The following is a 20,499-nucleotide window of genomic DNA, read 5'->3' as shown; positions in this document are numbered from 1 at the left end:
CTCACCAGAGGAGTCTATCACAGAAGATACAAGCATTAAATAAGTAAAATAAAATATATAAGATACAGATTTCGATGAAGGTGAAAGGGTTCCCTCTGTAACCTCCTGAAGATGCCTCATTTGAAGACGTTCTAAAAATCCTTAAGTAGAGAAGTGGTTGGACACTCAGCAACTCCTTCATCTGAGGAGTCTGTATTCCTGGAGGCCTTTAGTACTGCCCCATCTACCTCCTGGATGATTCTGCCCACCGATGAGCTCATTGAGTTGATCTCTCAGCGGGCATGGAAGGAATCTGATACCATTGACCCTATACCTTGGAGACCAGATAAGATTATGGCACTACCTGTAGACAGGCAGTTTTGGGGGAAGGGGGTGCCCATTGATGTCATGGTCATTGTGGCGGCCACCAAAAAGGAACGTGATGAGAGTTCCACTGTCCATCCCCCCAACAAGGAATCTCGGGTGATGGCCAGATTTGGGAAGTGTATCTATGCTTCAGCGACCTTCGCTTTAAGGTCACTGAATTATTTGGCACATTTTACAAGACTTCAGAAGAATACCCTCTCAGGAGCTGTTTGTGATGAAGTTCAAGTATCTGTATCTTCTCAGTTGGTTATCCTACAATCCATTTCCAGTTCTTCCATGAGGTTGGTTTCACTTGTAGCTGAAGGGACTTCAAGGGCAGAAGGTTTAGGTATTTCCATTAGGTGGCATGTCTGGATGTGCTTATGTGATTTTTGTGGAGCCCTCAGTGCTCCCTTTGATGACGCATCTTTTTTTTTGGACCCAAGGAAAAGGACACACTATCCAGGTGTAAAATGGATGGAAAGATCCTGCCTGCTATGGACATACATTTTTCAACCCCTCAAAGATCCTTTTCCACGAATCAACAAGTGTGGTCGAAAGATGTGGTTCAAGAAGTCTCAGAGTCCATTCCAGGCACACATGGAAGGAATTCCCCCAGAGGCAGAGGAGGGAACTCTAATGAACAATGACGCCCACATGGCAGAGGTGGCCTGCAAAGCTAGGGGTCCAGAGAATCCTTTTTTTCAGACCCTACCAGCACTCCTGAAAGGCCCAGTTGCCCATCTCTGGAGGCAGTTAGGAGACATTTATCCCTACACCAAAGAGCCTGGCTAGACTTAACAAAGGATACTTTGGTACAGAGGATTATTCCCCTTTTCCTTCCTCCTCCAATTTCAAGAAAAATCCCTGATGTTTTCACCCAGTCAGAGGGAACAAGCAGCAATTAATATTCAAAAGCTGCCAGAAAAGAGTCATCCAGGAGATTCCACCAGATAGAATCCGGAACTTACTCAAGGTTCTTTTTAGTGCCAAAGAAAACAGGGGACTGGAGACCAGTGTTAGATCTCAGCATCTTAAACAAGTCAGTTCGATGAACCAAGTTTCTGATGGTCACGGTTCAGTGGCAGTAATATTAGTACCTTTGGCCAAATTTTATATGAAATTACCTCAATGGATGCTAGCCACACAATGGTCAATACTTTACCAACCCATGTCTTATCAGATATGAATCACTTAGACGTGCAAGAGGGATCTTAGGTGGTAGATTCAATCAAATCCAGTTCTGCAAGGCCTTTTATTTCCCCTCTGCCCAAAGCCATAGTGACCATGGATGCTTCCCAGCTAGTGTGGGTGGGGGCATTTTCTGGGAAAAACAGTCCAAGGCACTTGGTTCCCCAAAGAGGCCAACTCTGCACATCAGTGTCATAGAGATGAGGGCAATGTGTTTAGCATTGCAGGCCTTCCAGGATGCTCTCTCCTTGGGGACAGTTGCAATTCATAGGACAATATGTCATTAGTTTGGCACATCAGCAAACAGGGAGGGACCAGATCCTACCCCTTGAGTCGAGAAGGTGTCCGTGAGTAATCACATCCGTCCACTTTCTCATTGCAACTCACATTCTGGGGAAATCCAGTGGGGTAGCAGACAAACTTAGCAGGTACATTCTTCTACCTAACAAATGGTCCCTCAAAAAGAACATCACAGAACTGATTTTCCGTCATTGGGGCCAGTCTTGTTGCAGTCTGTTTGTTACGCCCCTAAGCAACAAATGCAGCAGTTACTTTGTCAAATTCCTTCACAGGGGGATTCCCCGAGGGATACTGTATTTCACAGTTGGCCTGCCCCGGTCTACTGTACCCTTATCCTCTACCAAAATTCCTGCAGAAAGCTGCTATGTCAAAGAGCAAAGTCATCTTCATTGCACCCTTCTGGCCTTGACAGGTTTGGTTCCCCTACCTTTGGCCTCACTTGCTTCACCAAGCTTGGATTCTGGATCTGACTCCAGACCTTTTTGTCTCACCCCGAAAGGCATGATTCATCCAGACATAACCAACCTCAGACTGACTGCCTGGCTTTTCCAGTTCCATTAACTCATTACATTCATGTGACGCCTGCAGGTGCATCTGCAGTTAACTTCAGCTGACGCCCCTAGGTGTCAAATATTGCTTTTTCACATTTGCATTAAAAATTCCAAAACCATGCTATGTACAAGGTTTTAAAAGATTTAATCTTAAAGCTTACACAGTGGCAAACTCAATTCCATTGATATTTGACCTCTGTCTAGTGAAGGCAGATAGATATTAAGTTTTGTTTTTGTGATATTAATTTATGTAGATATAATTACCACATTTTTCTAAATATTTCAACAACTGAGTAACACAGACAGACCTCCTTAGTCTCATATGAGAGCTCTCAGCTAGATGAATAAAATGCTGCTGACAGAGTACTACCACTATAAAATAGTTTGTGCTGAAGAGTTTGCCATTTATACTTCTTTCATAACCCCTGTGGTTCCAGGGGTGTGAACATTTCATAGTTTCATTGTTTCATAGTATAGTACTAGGCTATCTGCCCTGGGGCATTTGTAAGCCTAGCCATAGTGATGTGGCTTTTGCCACCCCATGAAATGGTACAAAAAATGTACAGAATAAATTTAGAATACTGTGCCTCTGTCTAGTAGTGACACAATGAAGGTCCCCTTATATAATAGAATTAGTTTACTGTGCCCCTGTCTAGCAGTGACACAGATGTGACCCCTGGGGTAAACTTACGATCTCCCATCCACTCATCAAGATTTCTCTTGAAGAGAGTCAGTGAGGGCTCTGCCTAACTGAACTGGGATCTTGTTCCAAAGCATGGGAAGGCTGTGGGTTATGAATGTATCCCTGCAGCATGTCCAATTCATACTTGTGCGGAGGTTTAAGTCTTTAGCTCTCGTGGTCCTGATGGATTTGGATTTTTGAGGTGGAGCATGTCCATCAGATCCTGATTGGACATGGCCTTGTCGTCAGGCAGAGATCACCTCTGAGCAGGCGGTATGCTACTGAATAGAGCTGAAGTTTCTTTAGTCTGGCAGAATAAGACACATGTTGGAGACCCTTGATCCTCTTGGTGAGGTACTTTTGTGGTCTCTCCAGCTGTTGCAAATGCCGGGTGAGGTACATACCAAATGGGGCATTGTACTCAATCATGGGTCTGATGAGGGAGGAGTATAGGGGTACAATGACATCCTTGGATCTGGATGTGAATCCCTTCATGATGAGGTGTGCAAGGAAGAATGTTTTTCTAACCACTTTGGCAACGTGGGTGTCAAATGAGAGGTCGCTGTCGACTTGGGTCCCTAAGTCTCTGATTACTTTTTCCGTACTCAGTGGGTTGCTGTCTATGTGATAATTTGTGGGTACTTTGTTTTTCCCAAAGGGGATGACTATGCATTTTTTGGCATTTAGTTTAAGGCCGTGACTCCGGCACCAGTTGTCCATTTCTGTGAGGCCTTTTGTAGGATGTATGTGTCCGCTGATGTATCGACTATGGCGCCTAGTTTGCAGTCATCTGCGAACTTTGTCAGCCACAACCCTCCCATGTTTGCTTTAACATCTGAGAAATAAATGCTGAACAAGAGGGGTCCCAGGACAGATCCCTGTGGGACACCACTTGTGACTGGCTTTGAGTCTGACATTGCTCCAGCGATTTTAACTTTATGGGTTCTGTCCTTTAGCCAGTTTGCAACCCATCTAGTGACATAAGGGTTTACGTTTAAGCTGTTGAGCTTATCTATGATGCCTGAGTGGGGTATTGTGTCGAAGGCCTTAGCCAAGTCCAGGTAGGCTGTATGGACTGCTTTGCCCTCATCAATGGCTCTAGTGACTGTTTCGAAAAAGTCAGCCAGGTTCAAAAGGCAGGATCTGCCCTTTACAAAGCCAAATTGGGTGGGGTCAAGTGTCTGTAGGTCCCTTATGTCTCTTTTTATGAGTTCCATAATGATTCTTTCCATAGCTTTGCAGACCAGGCTGGTTAAGCTTATGGGGCGGTAGTTCCCAGGGTCTGTAGAGGTACCCCCTTTGTGGAGTGGGACCACTGTTGCTGTACGCCAGTGTTCAGGTACATATCCTGAAGTAAGGCTAAGGTTAAATAGCATTTTTATGTGTGGGTTTAGCTCCTCTTGGAGTTCACGTAACACGCAACCTGGGATACCGTCGGGTCCCATTGATGCTGTGTTTTTAGCTTTGTTTAGGGCAGTTCTCACTTGGACATCTGAGATGACAGGGAGATTCCATTCAGCTGGGATAAGTATTTTTTCTTTTGGGGGTGAGGGAGGGGAGAAATTTGCACTGAACCTGTCAGCCAGAATGTTGGCAATATCTGTGGGGTCAGTGTATTTTTTGTTGTTGTGAACTAACTCTGAGCATATCTGAGGGTTTCCGCCCAGGTTTCTAACATAGCTGAAGAAGGCTTTGTGGTTATCTTTAGTGTCCTTAGCAATTTTTCTCTCAAAGTTGGCCTTGGATGTTTTTATGAGAGAACGTAGTTTTCTGCTAATGTTGATCAGAGATGTCTTCCCTTCATTGGATTTTGCTCTGACGTGCAGTAGCTTCCTTCTTTTGTTATATAATTTGTTAATGGCTGAGGTCCACCAGACAGAATGCTTGTCTTTGGTGGAGAGGGACTTGGATTTATTTGGGATTGCATGATCCATGCATTCTTGGAGATGTCCATAGAAAGCATTTGTAAAGGATTCGGCATTGTGGGATGTGGTATCCACTGGCACAGAGGGCTTAAAGGATACCATCTCAGTCTTAAGAAGAGTGAAGTCTGCTTTTGAGAAGTTTTTCACTGTGGTCTTTTGTGCTGGGGGTGGAGGTAGGATATGTATATCCAGGGTGATTAGTTTGTGGTCAGATCTCACTAGTGAGGGGTATACTTCTGGTGTGGAGCATTTTGTCCCCATGTTTGTGATGATCAGGTCTAGTATATTATCTCCACTAGTGGGAGAGGTGACTAGTTCCAGTGCATTTGAATTTATGAATTCCAGGAACCTTTGGGCTAGGGTATTAGGGCTAGAATAATGTACCCAATCTATGTTTGGGTAGTTGAAGTCTCCCAGTATGATGGTATTTTGTGATACATTCATATCCTCCAATGTCTTCAGGAAGGCTGAGTGGGGTTCCTGAGATTGGGAGGGTGGTCTGTAACATGCTACCAGTTGTATAGCAGTTTTGCCTATGGTTAGTTGCACCTGTATGGTCTCCGATGCTTCATGTGTTGCTACTAACCTGGAGGTGTGGGTGTCCTTGATGAATATGGACACTCCCCTCCCTTTGTGGTTCGGCCGGGTTTTGGGGCGAAAAGCATGTCTGAGGTATAGCCTGGTAGCACTGGGGTGCTCTCAGGAGCCTTGAACCAGGTTTCAGTTACTGCACAGACGTCGATGTTCTCCATGCTGAGGAGTGCATCGAGTGCCTGCATCTTGAGATTTAGACTTCTGGCGTTGAGCAGCATTACCCTTAGTTTTTTTCCATTTTTGTTTTCTAAGGAGGTGGGCTTGTCTTTTGAGCCTTGCCTAAAAAAGGCACTATGGGGGTGGCAAGAGCCTTAGCCAATATCCGGAAGCCCAGTGGTGACAGGTGTAAGCCATCCCTTGCGAGGCAGCGTGGCTTGTCCAACATGTCATCCCAGGCAGACAGACATTGGATCCCCTTAGAATGACACTAGTACTTGAGCCAATTATTAAAGCTGATCATCTTGTCTTTGTATTGTGGTATCATTCTTGGTGAGGGCAAGATGCTGCTCAGGGTCAGGGTCATACCAGCCTGGGCCACATAATCGGAGAGCTCCTCTATGTCTCTTTTCATGTAGTCCAGGGAGGTACGTCTCAGGTCATTCACGCCAGCATGGACAATGACGGAGTCATATTTGTACTTGCTTTGGAATGACTTGAGTGAGTGTGTTATGTGGCGGATCCTAGCTCCTGATAGACAGCTCACAGTCACCCTCTCCTTGTTCAGCCTGGTCAGCGGGACATCAGTGTGTCTGACTATAGAGTCACCTATTACTAGTGTATCAGGCATGGTGTTTGGCCTTAAGGGCTGTGATTGGTTGACACACTGATTTATTGAAGTATGTGTTGCATGTGTTTTGTTTTGAGGTGGTGGATTTTTGGATGTCTGCTTTTGGAGCCTCTGTTGTTTTGGTAAGTTTTTTATTAGAGCCTCCGAGTATGTCTTTGTGTTTTTATGTGTTTGGTTTGCAGTTGTGGTAGGTCTATGTGGGACTGGGATTGTTGTGTGTGTGGTTACCATCTCCTCCTGTCTGGTCATGCCAGCCCTGAGTTGAGAGAGTTCAGCCTACAGTTTGGCTATATAGTTGCATCTCTCACATGCATTTGTGTTTGTTGGGAGGAGGAGTGGGTTGTCTGTGTACATGAGACAATTGTAGCATTGTCTCAAGATACCCAGATTGACCAGCTGAACTGGAGAGGACGCCAGTAATCTACCACTCGACATGCTAGAACAGTATAAGGGAGTGCTGTACCTTTAAGGGAAGTGGATATTCACATGGGTGGTAGGTAGATGTAGTGCTTTACTTAGTACGAGAGTGCTTACTTAAGTATTGAGAACAAGTGCTAGGCTTATAATATAGTGAGTAGTCTGATTATACTAAGAGTAGAGCTTCCTTAAGGGAAAATTTGAAGAGCAGACTTGGTGGAGCCAGAAGAAGCTTAACCTTGTTTGACCGGCTAAGCTATCGCACAAGCCAAAAAGCCGTGCAAACGCGGATTTTAAACCGGGAACTACAAAATAGCTAGAAATGGTCCAAAACAACCAATTACTACAGCTTCTTGTGCTGAGGTCACTTCCTACAGGGACAGGTAGGCTGCTCAAGGCTCCCCACTTCCACTGCTGAGCAAAGAAACTTCCTTCTATCCAAGTAAGGTAATGGACAACACAGGAACTACACCACAGCCCAGAATACAGCAGTGCCTGTAAACTGGTCTAAACTAGTCGAGGAGAGGCGGGAAAACAAGGATTATTTTTTTGTTTTTTTGATTTTTGATAGAAACACACAGAAAATGCAGAAACAGTGATAAATCAGTTACACAGGCTAGCACACTTTAGTGGGCAGCCTCAACAGTTAAATTAAACAAACAAACAAACTTTCGATCAAATTCGACTAAAAAGTAACTTTAAGTGCAGAATGTTAAGTTGTCAATCTCGTCTTCATTCTTGCTTGATGGGTTCGGAGCCATCCCCCCAGAGGCGCTCTAACCCAGGATTGGCCCCAGGGACTTCTTTATGCTTTTCCACCTTTTCCGCTGATTCCACAAGTACTCCAGAAAGCCACCATTTTGAGAGCCAAAATGATTCTCATTGCTCCCTATTGGCCTCGACAGATTTGGTTCCCGTTCCTCCATCGTCACCTTTTGGTGCAGCCGTGGCATCTGGACCCAGTTCCAGACCTTCTGATTCACCAATCGGGTCAGCTGCACCGGTCTATCCCTTCTCTCAACCTCACAGCATGGTTGCTCCACTTCCTTCCTTAGCCAGGCTTCTTATGATCTCTAATCCTGTTAGGGACATCATAGTAGCTTCCCTAAAATCCTCTACTAGAAGGATTTATACTAGCAAATGGAAACACTTTTCTTGTTGGGCAAAAGCTAGAAATATTGATCCCTTTACTGCTCCAGTACAAGCAGTTTTGGATTTCTTAGCGGAAATCTTTCACGCGGGCTCTTCTTCTTCCACGGTCAAAGTTCAGTTGGCTTCTATCTCGAACTTTCATGTCGGGTTCGCAGATCACAACATTATGTCCCACAGGCTTTGTAGAGCCTTCTTGAAAGGAATTTTTCTCCTGAAACCTCCAATCAGGAGTCCTCCTCCTCAATGGGACCTAAATTTAGTGCTGACATCCTTGATTCTTCCTCCCTTCGAGCCAGCTGTTTCATGTTCCCTGAAATTTCTTTCATGGAAAACTTTATTCCTGGTTGCTATTACATCAGCTAGGAGGGTATCTGAACTTCATGCTCTCTCTGTTCGTCCCCCCTATTTAGTCTTCCACAAAGACAGAGTATCATTGAGAACTAATCTGACCTTTTTGCCTAAGGTCGCCTCAAAGAGTAATTTGAATCAGTCTATTGATCTTCCTGTATTTTTCCCAAACTACTCAAACAGATCGGAACAAAAGTTACATTATCTTGATGTTCACCGCAAACTCAGATATTATTTGGACAGAACAAAACAGTTCAGGAAATCCGATCAGCTCTTTGTTTCTTATGCTGATAACAAAAAAGGCCTTCCTGTCTCAAAAGTGACCTTAGCCAGATGCCTTTCTTCTGTCATCTCTGAAATTTATCAGCTCAGGGGAAAACAGCTGTGCTCGAAACCTAAAGCGCATTCAACCAGAAGCTTAGCCACTTCCACAGCTTTTCAAGCTAGACTTCCATTAGACACTATTTGTGCAGCAGCCACTTGGGCCACTTCTCATACCTTTGTTTCTCATTACAAATTGGATTTGGCCTCCAGGGATAGAGCCAGTTTTGGCTCTACAGTTCTCAAGAGTCTGTTCCATTGAGCCACCCAGGATAGAGGTGCTAGGGACGCGGTCCCATCAAGCAAGAATGAAGGCGAGATTGACAACTTAACATTGAGAAGTTATGTACCTACCATAACGTTCCATGTTAGTTGTCTTCTCTGCCTTCTTTCTTCGACCCTCCCTCCTTCCCCCTGGCCTGGACAGACCTTTTTCTCTCTACATGGAAGAATGCTTCTTAAGACCATACAGTTCTGGTCCTCCAAAACCATCCTTCAGGCTTTTTCTCTGCCTTCTTTCTTCCTTTGGGAAGTTTTTTATGCTAGGTGTTATTGCCTATAGACAACAAACGAGATCTGGGTACTTACCGCCTTGCATCATGGGATATGGGGCTGCCTCGAGCTGGTAAAAGTGACTCTCGAGCTTAGCAAAGTGCAGTCGGGCCGAGGATCGGCTCCGAACCCATCAAGCAAGAAAGAAGGCGAGAGAAGACAACTAACATGGAACGTTATGGTAGGTACATAACTTCTCATTTAAAAATAATGCAGCAAACAGTTATAAAAACAGTTCAAGCTAGTTCAGGGTAAGCTACAGAAGCTATTCCAAGTGAAAAAAAAGCAAAGATACTTAAATCCAGAAAGTAGTCGCTTTTCTGAGTTCTCTGTAGCTAGGACCACTCTGCAGGACCACGAGGAGCTTGTCTGAGCAGTATAGCCAGAAAAGTTTGTTTGAAATGTGTGGGCATAATTTGATTCTGTCAAAAGGCTTTATGCTCTGCCCATTGGAAGTTACAGTGCAAACTTCCTGAGCTCCATTGGAGTGTGAATGAGTTAATAGCCAGACAACCTATGCTGTCTTCACCTGTCCGTCAAATACTTTTATCTTCCCGTAAACCTTCTACCAGAAAACTCTATTCCATCAAATTGTTTATTTACTGGGTTCATTTATTTATTTGTTTTTGGTTTATTTTACATTTGTATACCGGGATAGTCTGACTGGATACATATCCATTTTCAGCGGAGTCCTGGGGAGAAAAGCTCCAACATACATACATACAGAAAAGAATGTTGTTGTCTTTAAGCTTTTCCTGGTTAGGGGTCGCCACAGTGGAACTCCGGTCCGCTAATGATTGGCAGTAGATCCATGAACGCCGAGGTGTCGGCTTGACGTTCAACCTTCAGCCAAGGCACGCCCATTTACGCATGTCTTTCAAACGCCCACTCAACCGCGGGGAGGACATGCAGACTCCACACAGAAGGCATTCCCTGCACTTCAGCTGAAAATCGAATGGAGAACCTCTTGCTGCGAGGCAACAACGCTACCGCTGCACCACCGCAGATACAGAAAAGAATGTTGAACATAAGCTTATTGTTTCCAAATTCGTTCAAGCCAGCTAGTTATACAGATATATTAAAAAGTGCTGATAATAGGTTTAGTACATAAATATTACCTCTTAGTGAGGTTCTAAGTTACATACAGCGGGTAGATATTTACAAATGGTATACATTTTGATAGAGGTGTCTTCATGCAGACAGAGTCAGCCAACCAAGTAAATAGTTGAATCCAGAAGGGTTTTAGCATAAACTTTTAGAGGAGCAGGCTAAACAGAGCTAGTGTAGGGACATAGCCGTTGTGCTTTGTAGTGGAGTTTAAGTATTTTCTTGAATTGGGATAAGGCGGTCATGAGAGTAAGGGAGCAGGGAGGGAGTTCCATATCTTACCGACGGCATTAGTAAGTAGGGAGTTTCCAGCTGAATTATTGGCTTTCACTGTTTTGATGAGCAGTCTATTAGAAGAGCGGAGTGAGCTGAGATTACTATATGGGACGATTATATTATCTAATGCAGGGGTGTCACCTGGTTGTTTGAGAATTTTATAAGCTTCTGTAAGCTGATTCAGTTGTAGAAGGCTCTGTAGTTCAATCCAGCCTTACTCTCTTAGATTAAGGCAGTGATATGTCCTATAAGATGTGCCAGTGGCAAATCTAGCAATGTTGTTATAGCAGCTGGAAAGTTTACTAAGGTTAGATTTGCTAAGATTAGTAAGCATGGGTGAGGCATAAAGAAGGGTAGAGAGAAGATGAGAAGAGTTAGGAAGTATGTTATTCTATAGAGTGACCCATGTTTTTTATTGATTGATTTAATGGTTTGATTTATATGTGAATCAAATCTTAAGATTATCATCAACTATCACTCCTAGGAGTTTAGTATCAGTTCATCAAAATAATATTGGTCTTTTTCAGCCCTGATACATACCATTCTTGAATTTTTGATGCATCTTTTTAAATAAGGAGCTAGCAGGTCTACTGTTAAAATTTGATAGTGCTGCCAGATGAACTTTCACATCGATTGTGATGGTTCTTTTGTCACATCTCATAAATTGAGCAAAGCCTTCTTGAAAGGCACTCTTCTTCTGAGACCCCCTTTTAAAGATTGTGCTCCCCCATGAAACCTGAATCTGGTACTGCAGGCTCTTACTTGGTTCCCCTTGAACCAGCAGCAACATGTGACCTTAAATACCTTTCTTGGAAGACAGTTTTTCTGGCAGCTGTTACCTCTGCCAGCTATGTTTCTGAGATTTAAGCCTTGTCCTCTAAACCACCCTACTTGATTTTTCACAAGGATACGTTTACAATATGGACTAATGGATTCTTTCTTCCTAAGGTGGTGTCAGAATCTAATATCAATCAGCTCATTAATTTACTAGTATTCTTTCCTAAATTTGCTAACAAAGCCAAGTGCATGTTGTATTTATTGGATGCCCACAGACAATTTACCTACATAGAACAAAAGATGTTAGAAAAACTGACCACTTGTTTCATTCGAAGAGTTAAACTTGGGAAAACCAGTTGCCAAAGTTACATTATATAAGTGACTAACTGATTGTATTTTGTTTATAACAAATTGGGCATTACTTTGCCAAAACCGTTATGGGCCCATTCAGCTAGATCCAATTCAGTATTTTAACCAGAATGTCCATGGATGATATATGCACAGCAGCAACTTGGGCTACTCCCCATACCTTTATTACTCATTGCAAATTCGATCTGGTCTCCAGGGGTAGAGCATCATTTGGTTCAGTGGTGCTCAGGAATATCCTTTCTTGGGTCCACCCTGGAATTTAAGTAGATGGGGACTCAGTCCCGTCAGTTGAGGATAGATTGAAAATTGACAACATCAGATAAAGAAGGTATATGTTCACTGTAACATTACATCTGTGTTGTCCATTTTCATTCTTCCTCAACTCCCCACACACCAGACCCCATCCTGTGTAAACATCTGGAAGAATGAGTAGCTACAGAACATGACTATCATTTATATTGAGCTCTAGATGTAGTCTTCTTGCTATTTGACTGCAGATATTTTCTTGCTGCTAAAGTCAGCAAACAAGATCTGAGGTACTTTGGGTTGGTGCATTAAGGGTAAGGGAGAAGCTTGAGAAGTTTTGGTTGCCAAGAGCTTTAGCCACAGCTGAGTCGGATCTGAACCCATCTGTTGAGGAAGAATGACAATGGACAACACAGATGGAACATTATGCTGAGTACATAACTTCTTTTTATGTGCTTACCATAAAACTGGAACTGTTTTGTCCACGTGTGTTGACTTCAGCAAACCCATTCTTCATCCCCCTCCAAACTGTCACAATTTTTTCCGCAGACAGATTGTGCAGGTCTTCCAAGGCCTATTCAGTCTTTCCTAATATAAAATAGAATAGATTCTAATAGTTAGGGATATTATAGGGCAAACTGTGTCTGAGGTGTTCAAATAGTAGCATTGCATTTTGGGATACAAGGAGGAGCTCATCTTTTTACCGGTCTGGCCACATGGGGATGATCAGACCCCACCCATAGAAGTAGCTTAACATCGATAATCAAGATCCAGTGCTGTGGTAAGTATAAACCTATTGTTTATATAAAGTTCACTAGCCAGTTTATTTGCTGTTCTATAGCTTTTGAGTATTACAGTAGAGAGTCGATTATCTGAACAAATCGGGACCTAGGATAGTTCGGATAATCAAACATATAATTGAACTGGATAAAAAACTTCTAAAATCATCTTTATCTGAAGTAGTTTACTTCATTTGATCTTCAACCTGTGGGTCTTCGAATCCGCATCGGATCCGACATGGCTGCATTTTCCAGCTATGGCTACGAGCTTCATGCTCCTCCCCTTACCCATAATGCCCCCTGTCTCCCTTCAGATCTCATTTGCCGCCTGAGAGTGAACAAGTGTGGTCTGAGCTCCAGCATTTTTTTTGCAGTATTTGTAAGCTTGTATTTTTCTATTTTAGCTTTCTATCTTGACTTTCCTGTCTCTTGAACTTTTCTGTACCTCTCCAGGGTTCTTCATTTAGTTTAAAAACAAACAGACAAAAAAAAAGAGTAGTCTTTCCTTCCTTTCTCTTTCTCACGTGTGTGTGGCCGGCTGAAGGGATGGCGGATGCCCCGAAGCCTGGTTTCAGAAAGTGCACAGGGTGTGTGGCCATAAGCTTTCCCAGGTGGATGGCCACACTGTGTGTGTGATCTGCTTGGGGGCTGACCACTTCCAGTCCCTCTGTCCTATTTGCACTGGATTTAACCCCAAGGCACTTAAGGACAGGAGGGGACAAATTGATCCTTAAGGGCCTGTTGCCGACTTCTGCTGGGACTGCGGACCCCTCTTCCCCTGCAGGGAAAGCCGCAATTGCTGCCCCATCATCTTCTTCCTTGACCTTTGGGACTCTCACTCCTGCCAAGAGGTCCGGGGAAGGGGATCAGGTTATAAAAAGGACTGGCCTCGCAAGCGATCCCCCGACCGCTTGTTGCAGGCCGGCCCTCTGCTGAAAGTGAATCCTGTATCCAGGCCTGTGACTCCTAGGCTCAGGTCCCCTAGTTTTTCACCTGAGCCTGAGGAACAACAAAGCCAGTCTCCTGTCAGGTGTCCCCCCCCCCCCACCAGCACTCCTGTCCGATTTCGATGGTGTCCTCCCACTCCACTCGGAGCCTCTCTGAAGCGGAGATGATGCGGAGGTTTATCCGCATTCAGATACAGATGGGAGTCTTGCTGGGGCCTTCTCCCTCTGGAGTGGGTCCCTTCCAACCATTGTTCCGTCCTATTACTCCTTCTCCGATCTGACCTGTGGTTTCGGAGCTGTTGGATCCGAGGATGATAGGAGTTAAGGGGTCAGCGCTGATGGTACCCTGTACCTCGACACCGGCCGGTGCCTTGAGTTGGTCGGACCCCGACTGGTTCAGATCTGAGCTCTCAGAGCCGCAGCCTCTGGGTCGGATCCAAGGGGTGCTTTCTGCTCCGAACCTGTCTGAGAGGAGCACCCCTCTCGGTGTCTTGGCACTTGCAGGTTCAGCTCCGACTCCCTTGTCAGGGCAAAGGGGAGCGACTTCCACTTTTTCTGTCCAGGAGGCACATTCCCCCTCTGCATTCGATGTGGTGGAAAGGTTCTCGCGGGGTCGAGACCTCAGACCATCTCGTCCTCTGAATCTGTCCAGACCCCCTTGGTTCAGAGTGTGGTTCCGGCCATCTTGCCCTCTCAGGGACAGCCTGTGCCTGTAATGCCCCAGGTAGTTCCACCTTTTGAACAGCCTGTTGGCGAGGCCTCCCCAGACAGTTCCCCTGAGTAGGTCCCCCCATAAACATATGTGTAAAAGGAGGCCCTTGGACTCTCCACCAGAGTCTCACATGGAGTACACGGATTTGAATGAAGTGAAGGCTCCTCAAGGTCACCCCCCCGAGGATGTCTCCTTTGAGGACATCATGGAGCTTCTTCGCCGGGGGTCCGCCCCATAGCCAATCTCTGACGAGTCTGTTTCTGGAGGCATTTGGCATGGGCCCATCTACCTCTTGGATGTCCCCTCCTGCTGATCCACTTGTGGAACTAATAACATCTAGAGCTTGGAAGGAGCCGGACACCGTAGAGCCAATACCCAAGTGTCTGGATAAGGTTTTGTGTCCCCCCTCGGACAAGAATCATTGACACAAGGGGTCCCTTGTAGATGCTATGATGGTGGCTGCGGCCACCAAGAAGGAACTCGCGCAGGAGAGTTCCATGGTCCACCTTCCTGACCGAAAGTCGAAAGTGTTGGCTTGCTTTGAGAAGCGAGTTTATGCTTCAGCAACCTTCTCTGTGAGGGTGCTGAACTATATGGGGCACGTCATCCGACTCCAGAGAGATCTTGTCAAGGAAATCAGAGTCAACCCCAGGGTCCATGTCGGCAGAGGATAGGAAGACGTTTGCACGAATGGGCCACCCTAAAGTCAGCCAACACGTCCATGCATTTGCTCTCCAACGCCACGGAGGGAGATGCACGGACGGCGGGGACAGGCGTTGCCATCAGGCGTCACACCCGGCTCCACTTATGTCAATCCTTGGAGCCCTTCAAGGCATATTTTAACAGTGCCCCGTACGACGGTTCTTACCTGTTCGGGAAGATGGTCAGAGAGACTTTGGTCCAGAGCGAGAAGGACGGGAAGACACTGCCGTCGAGATCTACTTCTCCCCGCCTCAAAGGTCCTTTTCCAGGAACCAGCGAGGCCCAAAAAAGATGTGGTTCCGCAAGTCTCAGGCGTTTTCCTTGGATGCTCAGGACTTGCCTTCCCCCAGAGGTAGAGGGGGATTTGACAGACACTGGCCTAGAGACAGAGAGGGTCCTAAGAATTTTGGGTCCTGAGAACATTTCTCGGATAAACCCAGGCAGCAGCCCTGAGGGGTTGCCCGACTGTTCATCTCTGGAGGCAGTTGGGGGTTGTTTGTTGCTACACCATTTATCATGGGAGTCCATAACAACAGATCAATGGGTGTTGTGCATCATATCCAGAGGATATTCTGTTCCATTCCAGAAACCTCCCCCATCGAACAAGGCCCTCCTGGACATCCCACTTGCACAGCGGGAGGAGGCAGCAGTACAAATAGATTCACTGCTAAGGAAAAGAGTCACCCAACCAGCCCCCCTAGACCAGTCCGGGTCCAGAGTTTATTCCAGGTTCTTTTTATTGCTGAAAAAGATGGGGGACCTCAGACCAATCTTGGATCTATCCAAATTGAACCTGTCTGTAACCAAGGCAAAATTCCAGATGGTCACGATTCAGTCTATCCTGCCCTATGTGCAGGCCAGAATCTGGGTGTGCTCGATTGATCTCCAGGACGTGTACTATCACATCAAGATGGACAGGCGCTCCCGGAGGTTCCTTCGCTTCCGGCTGGGATCCAGTCATTATCAATTTCGAGCCCTTCCCTTTGGACTCATCACAGCTCCCCCCGGCTGTTCACCAAGGTAATGGTAGTAACGGTTCACCTGAGGTTTCAGGGTATTCAGGTCTTTCTGTACCTGGACGATTGGCTCTTTACTGCACCTTCAGAGCATCTTCTTTGTCAGGCCAGGGACTCCTTCCTTCGACTAGCCAACAAGTTGAGCATCACAATCAACATGAACAAATCTGCTCTACTCCCGGTTCAGGTTTTGGATTTCATTGGGGCATGGCAGGACACATTACAAACGAGGGTGTTCCTTGCGTCAGACAGGATTCACAATCTGAGATTACACGTCTTACACATTCTTCAGACCCTTTTACCGACAGCCGAGGCAGTGTTTAAAGCATTGGGGTGTATGGCGGTCATGATCAATATTCTTCCAATGGCGGTCTTCATATGAGAGTGTTGCAGTGGACAGTTCAATGGTCCCTCTTAGATCTCACCTTGTCCTTTCTGGTGAGAATCTCGAGAGCATGCAGGGACTCCCTTTGGTGGTGGATTCAGTCCCCAGATCCCCTCAAGGGTCGCCCGTTCCAACCTGCCTTTCCTAAGACCACGGTGACCACAGACGCCTCCCTACTGGGGGGGACACTGCTCAGGAAGGACAGTCCAAGGCACGTGGTCCCCTTCCGAGACCTATCTGCACATCATTGTTGTAGAGATGAGAGCGGTTCTTCTTGTGTTGTAGGCCCTTCATGCTCATCTTCCTCTAGGAATGATTGCAATCCAGACAGACAATATGTCATTGGTCTTGTGTATCAACAAACAAGGGAGAATCAGATCTTATCCCCTGTGTTGAGAAGCCATGAGAGTGTTGGAATGGGCAATCTCCATCGGCCGTTTTCTGGTGGCAACGCACATTCCGGGACAGTCCCAACATTCTAGCGAACAGGCTCAACAGATCTGTCCTGATGCCTTACGAGTGGCCTCTGAATTCTTCAGTAGTGGAACAGATCTTTCTAGAGTGGGGTCGTATTTGCGATCTCTTCGCATCTCCTTCCAACTTGAAATGCAGCGAGTTGTTTGTTCTGAACACCCAGAGATTCACTGATTCATGCTTGGCCTCCCGGTCTGCTTTATGCATATCCTCCTCTTCCCCTTATGTCAAAGTTTCTGTAGAAAGCCCGAAGGCTGTGATCCTCATCGCCCCATTCTGGCCTCGACAGGTTTGGTTTCCCTTAATCAGGTCTCATCTAGTTGTTCTACCATGGACTTTGAATCCAGTTCCGGATCTTCTCTCGCATCCCTCGGGGATCCCACACCCAGACCTGGACAATCTGAAACTCACTGCTTGGCTGCTCCGATTCCCATGATTATTAGGACTCCTGGTTTGTCATCCCCTGTTAAGTCCATTCTGGTATTGGTTCACAAATCTTCTACCAGAGAAGTGTACCGTAGTAAATGGAAATGTTTCTCGATATGGGCCACTCAGCAGTCCCTGGACCCTTTACCGTACCTCTTTCGGCAGTCTTAGATTTTCTGGCTAGCATTTTTCAACAGGGCACCAGTTCCTTTATGGTTAAAGTCCAGCTGGCAGCCATTTCGAATTTTCATGTGGGGGTAAATATGTCTTCATTGGCTTCCTCTCAACTTTGTAAGATCTTTCTTAAGGTGCTTTTCTTCTTAGACCCCCAGTAAAGGATCCTTTCCCACCGAGGGACCTAACCTTACTGTTGCAGGCATTGGTTTCTCCCTCCTTTGAGTCTGCGGCTTCAGTGAATTTGCAATTTCTGACCTGGAAAACTGCCTTCTTGGTCGCCAGCACTTCCACCAGAAGGGTGTCGGAGCTTCAGGCTCTTTCAATCAAAATGTCCTACATGATTTTTAATAAAGATAGGGTGTCGCTACACACTATTTATTTATTTATTTATTTATTTTATTTTATTTTGCATTTGTCGACCACTAACCAGTCCTTCCTTTCTAAGGTAGCTTCGGAAGTCAATATTAATCAGATCATTAACTTGACAGTCTTTTTTCCTAACTACCAGAACAAAGGGGAATATAGGTTACATTTATTGGATTTGCATAGACAATTGAGGTTTTATCTACACAGAAATAAACCCTTCCACAAGTCTGATCAACTTTTTGTGTCTTATGCCAAACCTTTCGTAGGTAAACCAGTTTCAAAAGTGACAGTTGCTCATTGGATTTCACATTGCATTGGCCGAGCCTATGTGGAGACAGGTTTGTCTCTGCCAGGGAAAGTGAAAGCTCATTCAACATGATCTATGACTACGTCAGAGGCCTTTTGGTCCAGGGTATCTTTGGCTATTTGTTCGGCTGCCACTTGGGCCTCATCTCATACCTTTATTTCGCATTATAAATTAGATATTGTGTCTAGGAGTAGAGCATCCTCTGCGGTACTCCGAAACATCCTTCCATGAGGGCCACCCAAGAGTTTGATAGCTGGGGACTCTGTCCCACAGGTTGAAGATCAAATGAAGTCAACAACTTCAGATAAAGAAGTTATGTACTCACCATAATGTTCCATCTGAGTAGTTGTACTTCATTTGTCTTCAACTGTCCCTCCCCTCCTTCCCCCTAACCTTATCATTCAGATTATGATATGTTTGTTTATCAGATGGTTATTGTTGGGAACCTTGGTTCTGTCCAGGCTAAGTGTTTTTTGTTTTGGTTATCCTGGTCATAAGATGTTATTGGGTCGGGTGTCTGATGCATGTTAAGCAACTAACTCTATCTGAAGGGAGAAGGGAGACGGGGGGTATTATGGGTAAGGGGAGGAGCATGAAGCTCAGAGCCATAGCTGGAAAATGCAGCCATGTCAGATCCAATGCAGATCCGAAAACCCACAGGTTGAAGACAAATGAAGTACAACTACTCAGATGTAACGTTATGGTGAGTACATAACTTCTTTTTTTCTGCACGCAGAAGTACACTTTTCAACCATTCAGTGATTCCAGTGAACAATAAAGAATATTTTTCATATACGAGCTGGCTGCAAGCTCAAAAAAACATGCTCAAGCGAATATGTATAATGTTTACATATTCGAACTTTATGATTTTTTTTCTACCTGAAAACTTTTGGAAGATTGGTTCTGATAGACATTTTGGATAATCGACTCTCTACTGTGTTTGTTTGTTTATTTTGTAGTATGGTTTTAGTTATAGCCATGTTTGGTTCTGTTCTGATTTTCAAAGGCATGACTGGTACCAAACAGAATCTCATGTTATCGTCACTGTGATGATGAAGAATGCACAGAATAATGATGTTAGGGTAGAGTTTGCAGAACAAATGGTAAGTATAAAAAAATGCTGATAGTTCTTATTTTATTGTGTGTGGTAGTTTGAATTGTCTTGTGAAGCATTATTGTGAAATGTCTTACTTTGTGCCACAGTGATTTGTTTCTTAACAGACTGATCTAGTGTCATCTATTTTCATCCATTTCAAACATCTGGTTTGTCTGATCTGACTGGATCAAACCACGCACTGACTCTTGACACTTATTTAGATCCAGAGCTCAGACTCCTACCCTACCTGTAATTCCTTGGACTCCATCTTAGCTGTTCAGTCTCATTTGTCGTTTAAAGTCTTTGAACTTGAGAAAGAACAGTCCTACAGTGTGCTGTATCCTTTGTGGATCAAAGCTAAGTCATCCTCCTCCTACCAAGAGAGTTTTTCTCCCCCTTTCTTATTTCTGAACAGTTACAGTTGTAAGCTTTGCAGGTAGGTTCTTGGTACAATTTGTTGCCTTTCTGTCTTTTGTTTTTTATCCTTTTGGCCAGGGTGTGTGTAATGTATAAATAATTTATAAATGTATAATAATAAAAAATAATGGTAGTTTAGTTAGTAGGACTGTGTGTTCTGTATGACTCGCATTTCCTTGTAGGATTTCTCTCTGTCTGTTTTTATCCTATCTGAATCATCCAGATTCAAGAAATTTTCAGTGTGAGCATAAATTCCCACCCCAGGATCCACACTTATAGCATGTGTATTGCTGGAGTGCTGCCCATTTGGATGTGGACTGGCAGTCCTGCACCGCCTTTAGTACTAGGGACCTTCAGACTAGAAGGGACAAGTTAGGGACAAGTTAGTTCTCAAAGGACTCCTTCCAACACAGACAGGGGCAAGTCCTTCAACCTATCATTCATTCCCTTCTAAGAAACAAGATAAGCCAAAACCCAAGGATAATGGACAAAATAATTAAAAGGAGGCAGATAAGAAAAGAGACAAAAAGGGGAAAGAAAAGAGCAAATCTCCAGTCAAAACTGCCAAAAAGCGCTCTCCAAAGCCAATATCTTTGCATGGGCCCAACCTGAAAAGTGCTCGAAGATTTGATGTGTTGAGTCCTTGACTCCAATCTCCGTCTCCAAGTACTAAATACTGCATGGACTCGATGAGTACCACATTACACTCCCCTATTCTTCAGGAGAGGAGGTACTCCAGATCACCATCGGTGGCA

At 44.9% G+C, this 20,499-nt stretch overlaps 1 protein-coding gene across 1 annotated transcript in view; it reads left to right on the top strand.

The window, feature by feature from the left end:
- Window positions 1-20,499, top strand: part of SUGT1 (SGT1 homolog, MIS12 kinetochore complex assembly cochaperone) — a 1,565,243-nt gene that overhangs the window by 690,522 nt on the left and 854,222 nt on the right. The window contains exon 6 of the mRNA XM_044071688.1: window positions 19,238-19,334. Within this exon, the coding sequence (XP_043927623.1) occupies window positions 19,281-19,334 (54 nt within the window). The 5' untranslated portion in view covers window positions 19,238-19,280. The remainder of the gene's footprint in view (window positions 1-19,237; window positions 19,335-20,499) is intronic.

This window comes from Protopterus annectens, chromosome 5.part0 (assembly GCF_019279795.1).
Source record: "Protopterus annectens isolate FY-2018-M chromosome 5.part0, PAN1.0, whole genome shotgun sequence".
Classification (NCBI taxonomy): Eukaryota; Metazoa; Chordata; order Ceratodontiformes; family Protopteridae; genus Protopterus; species Protopterus annectens.
This window is presented reverse-complemented; position numbering and strand designations above follow the sequence as displayed.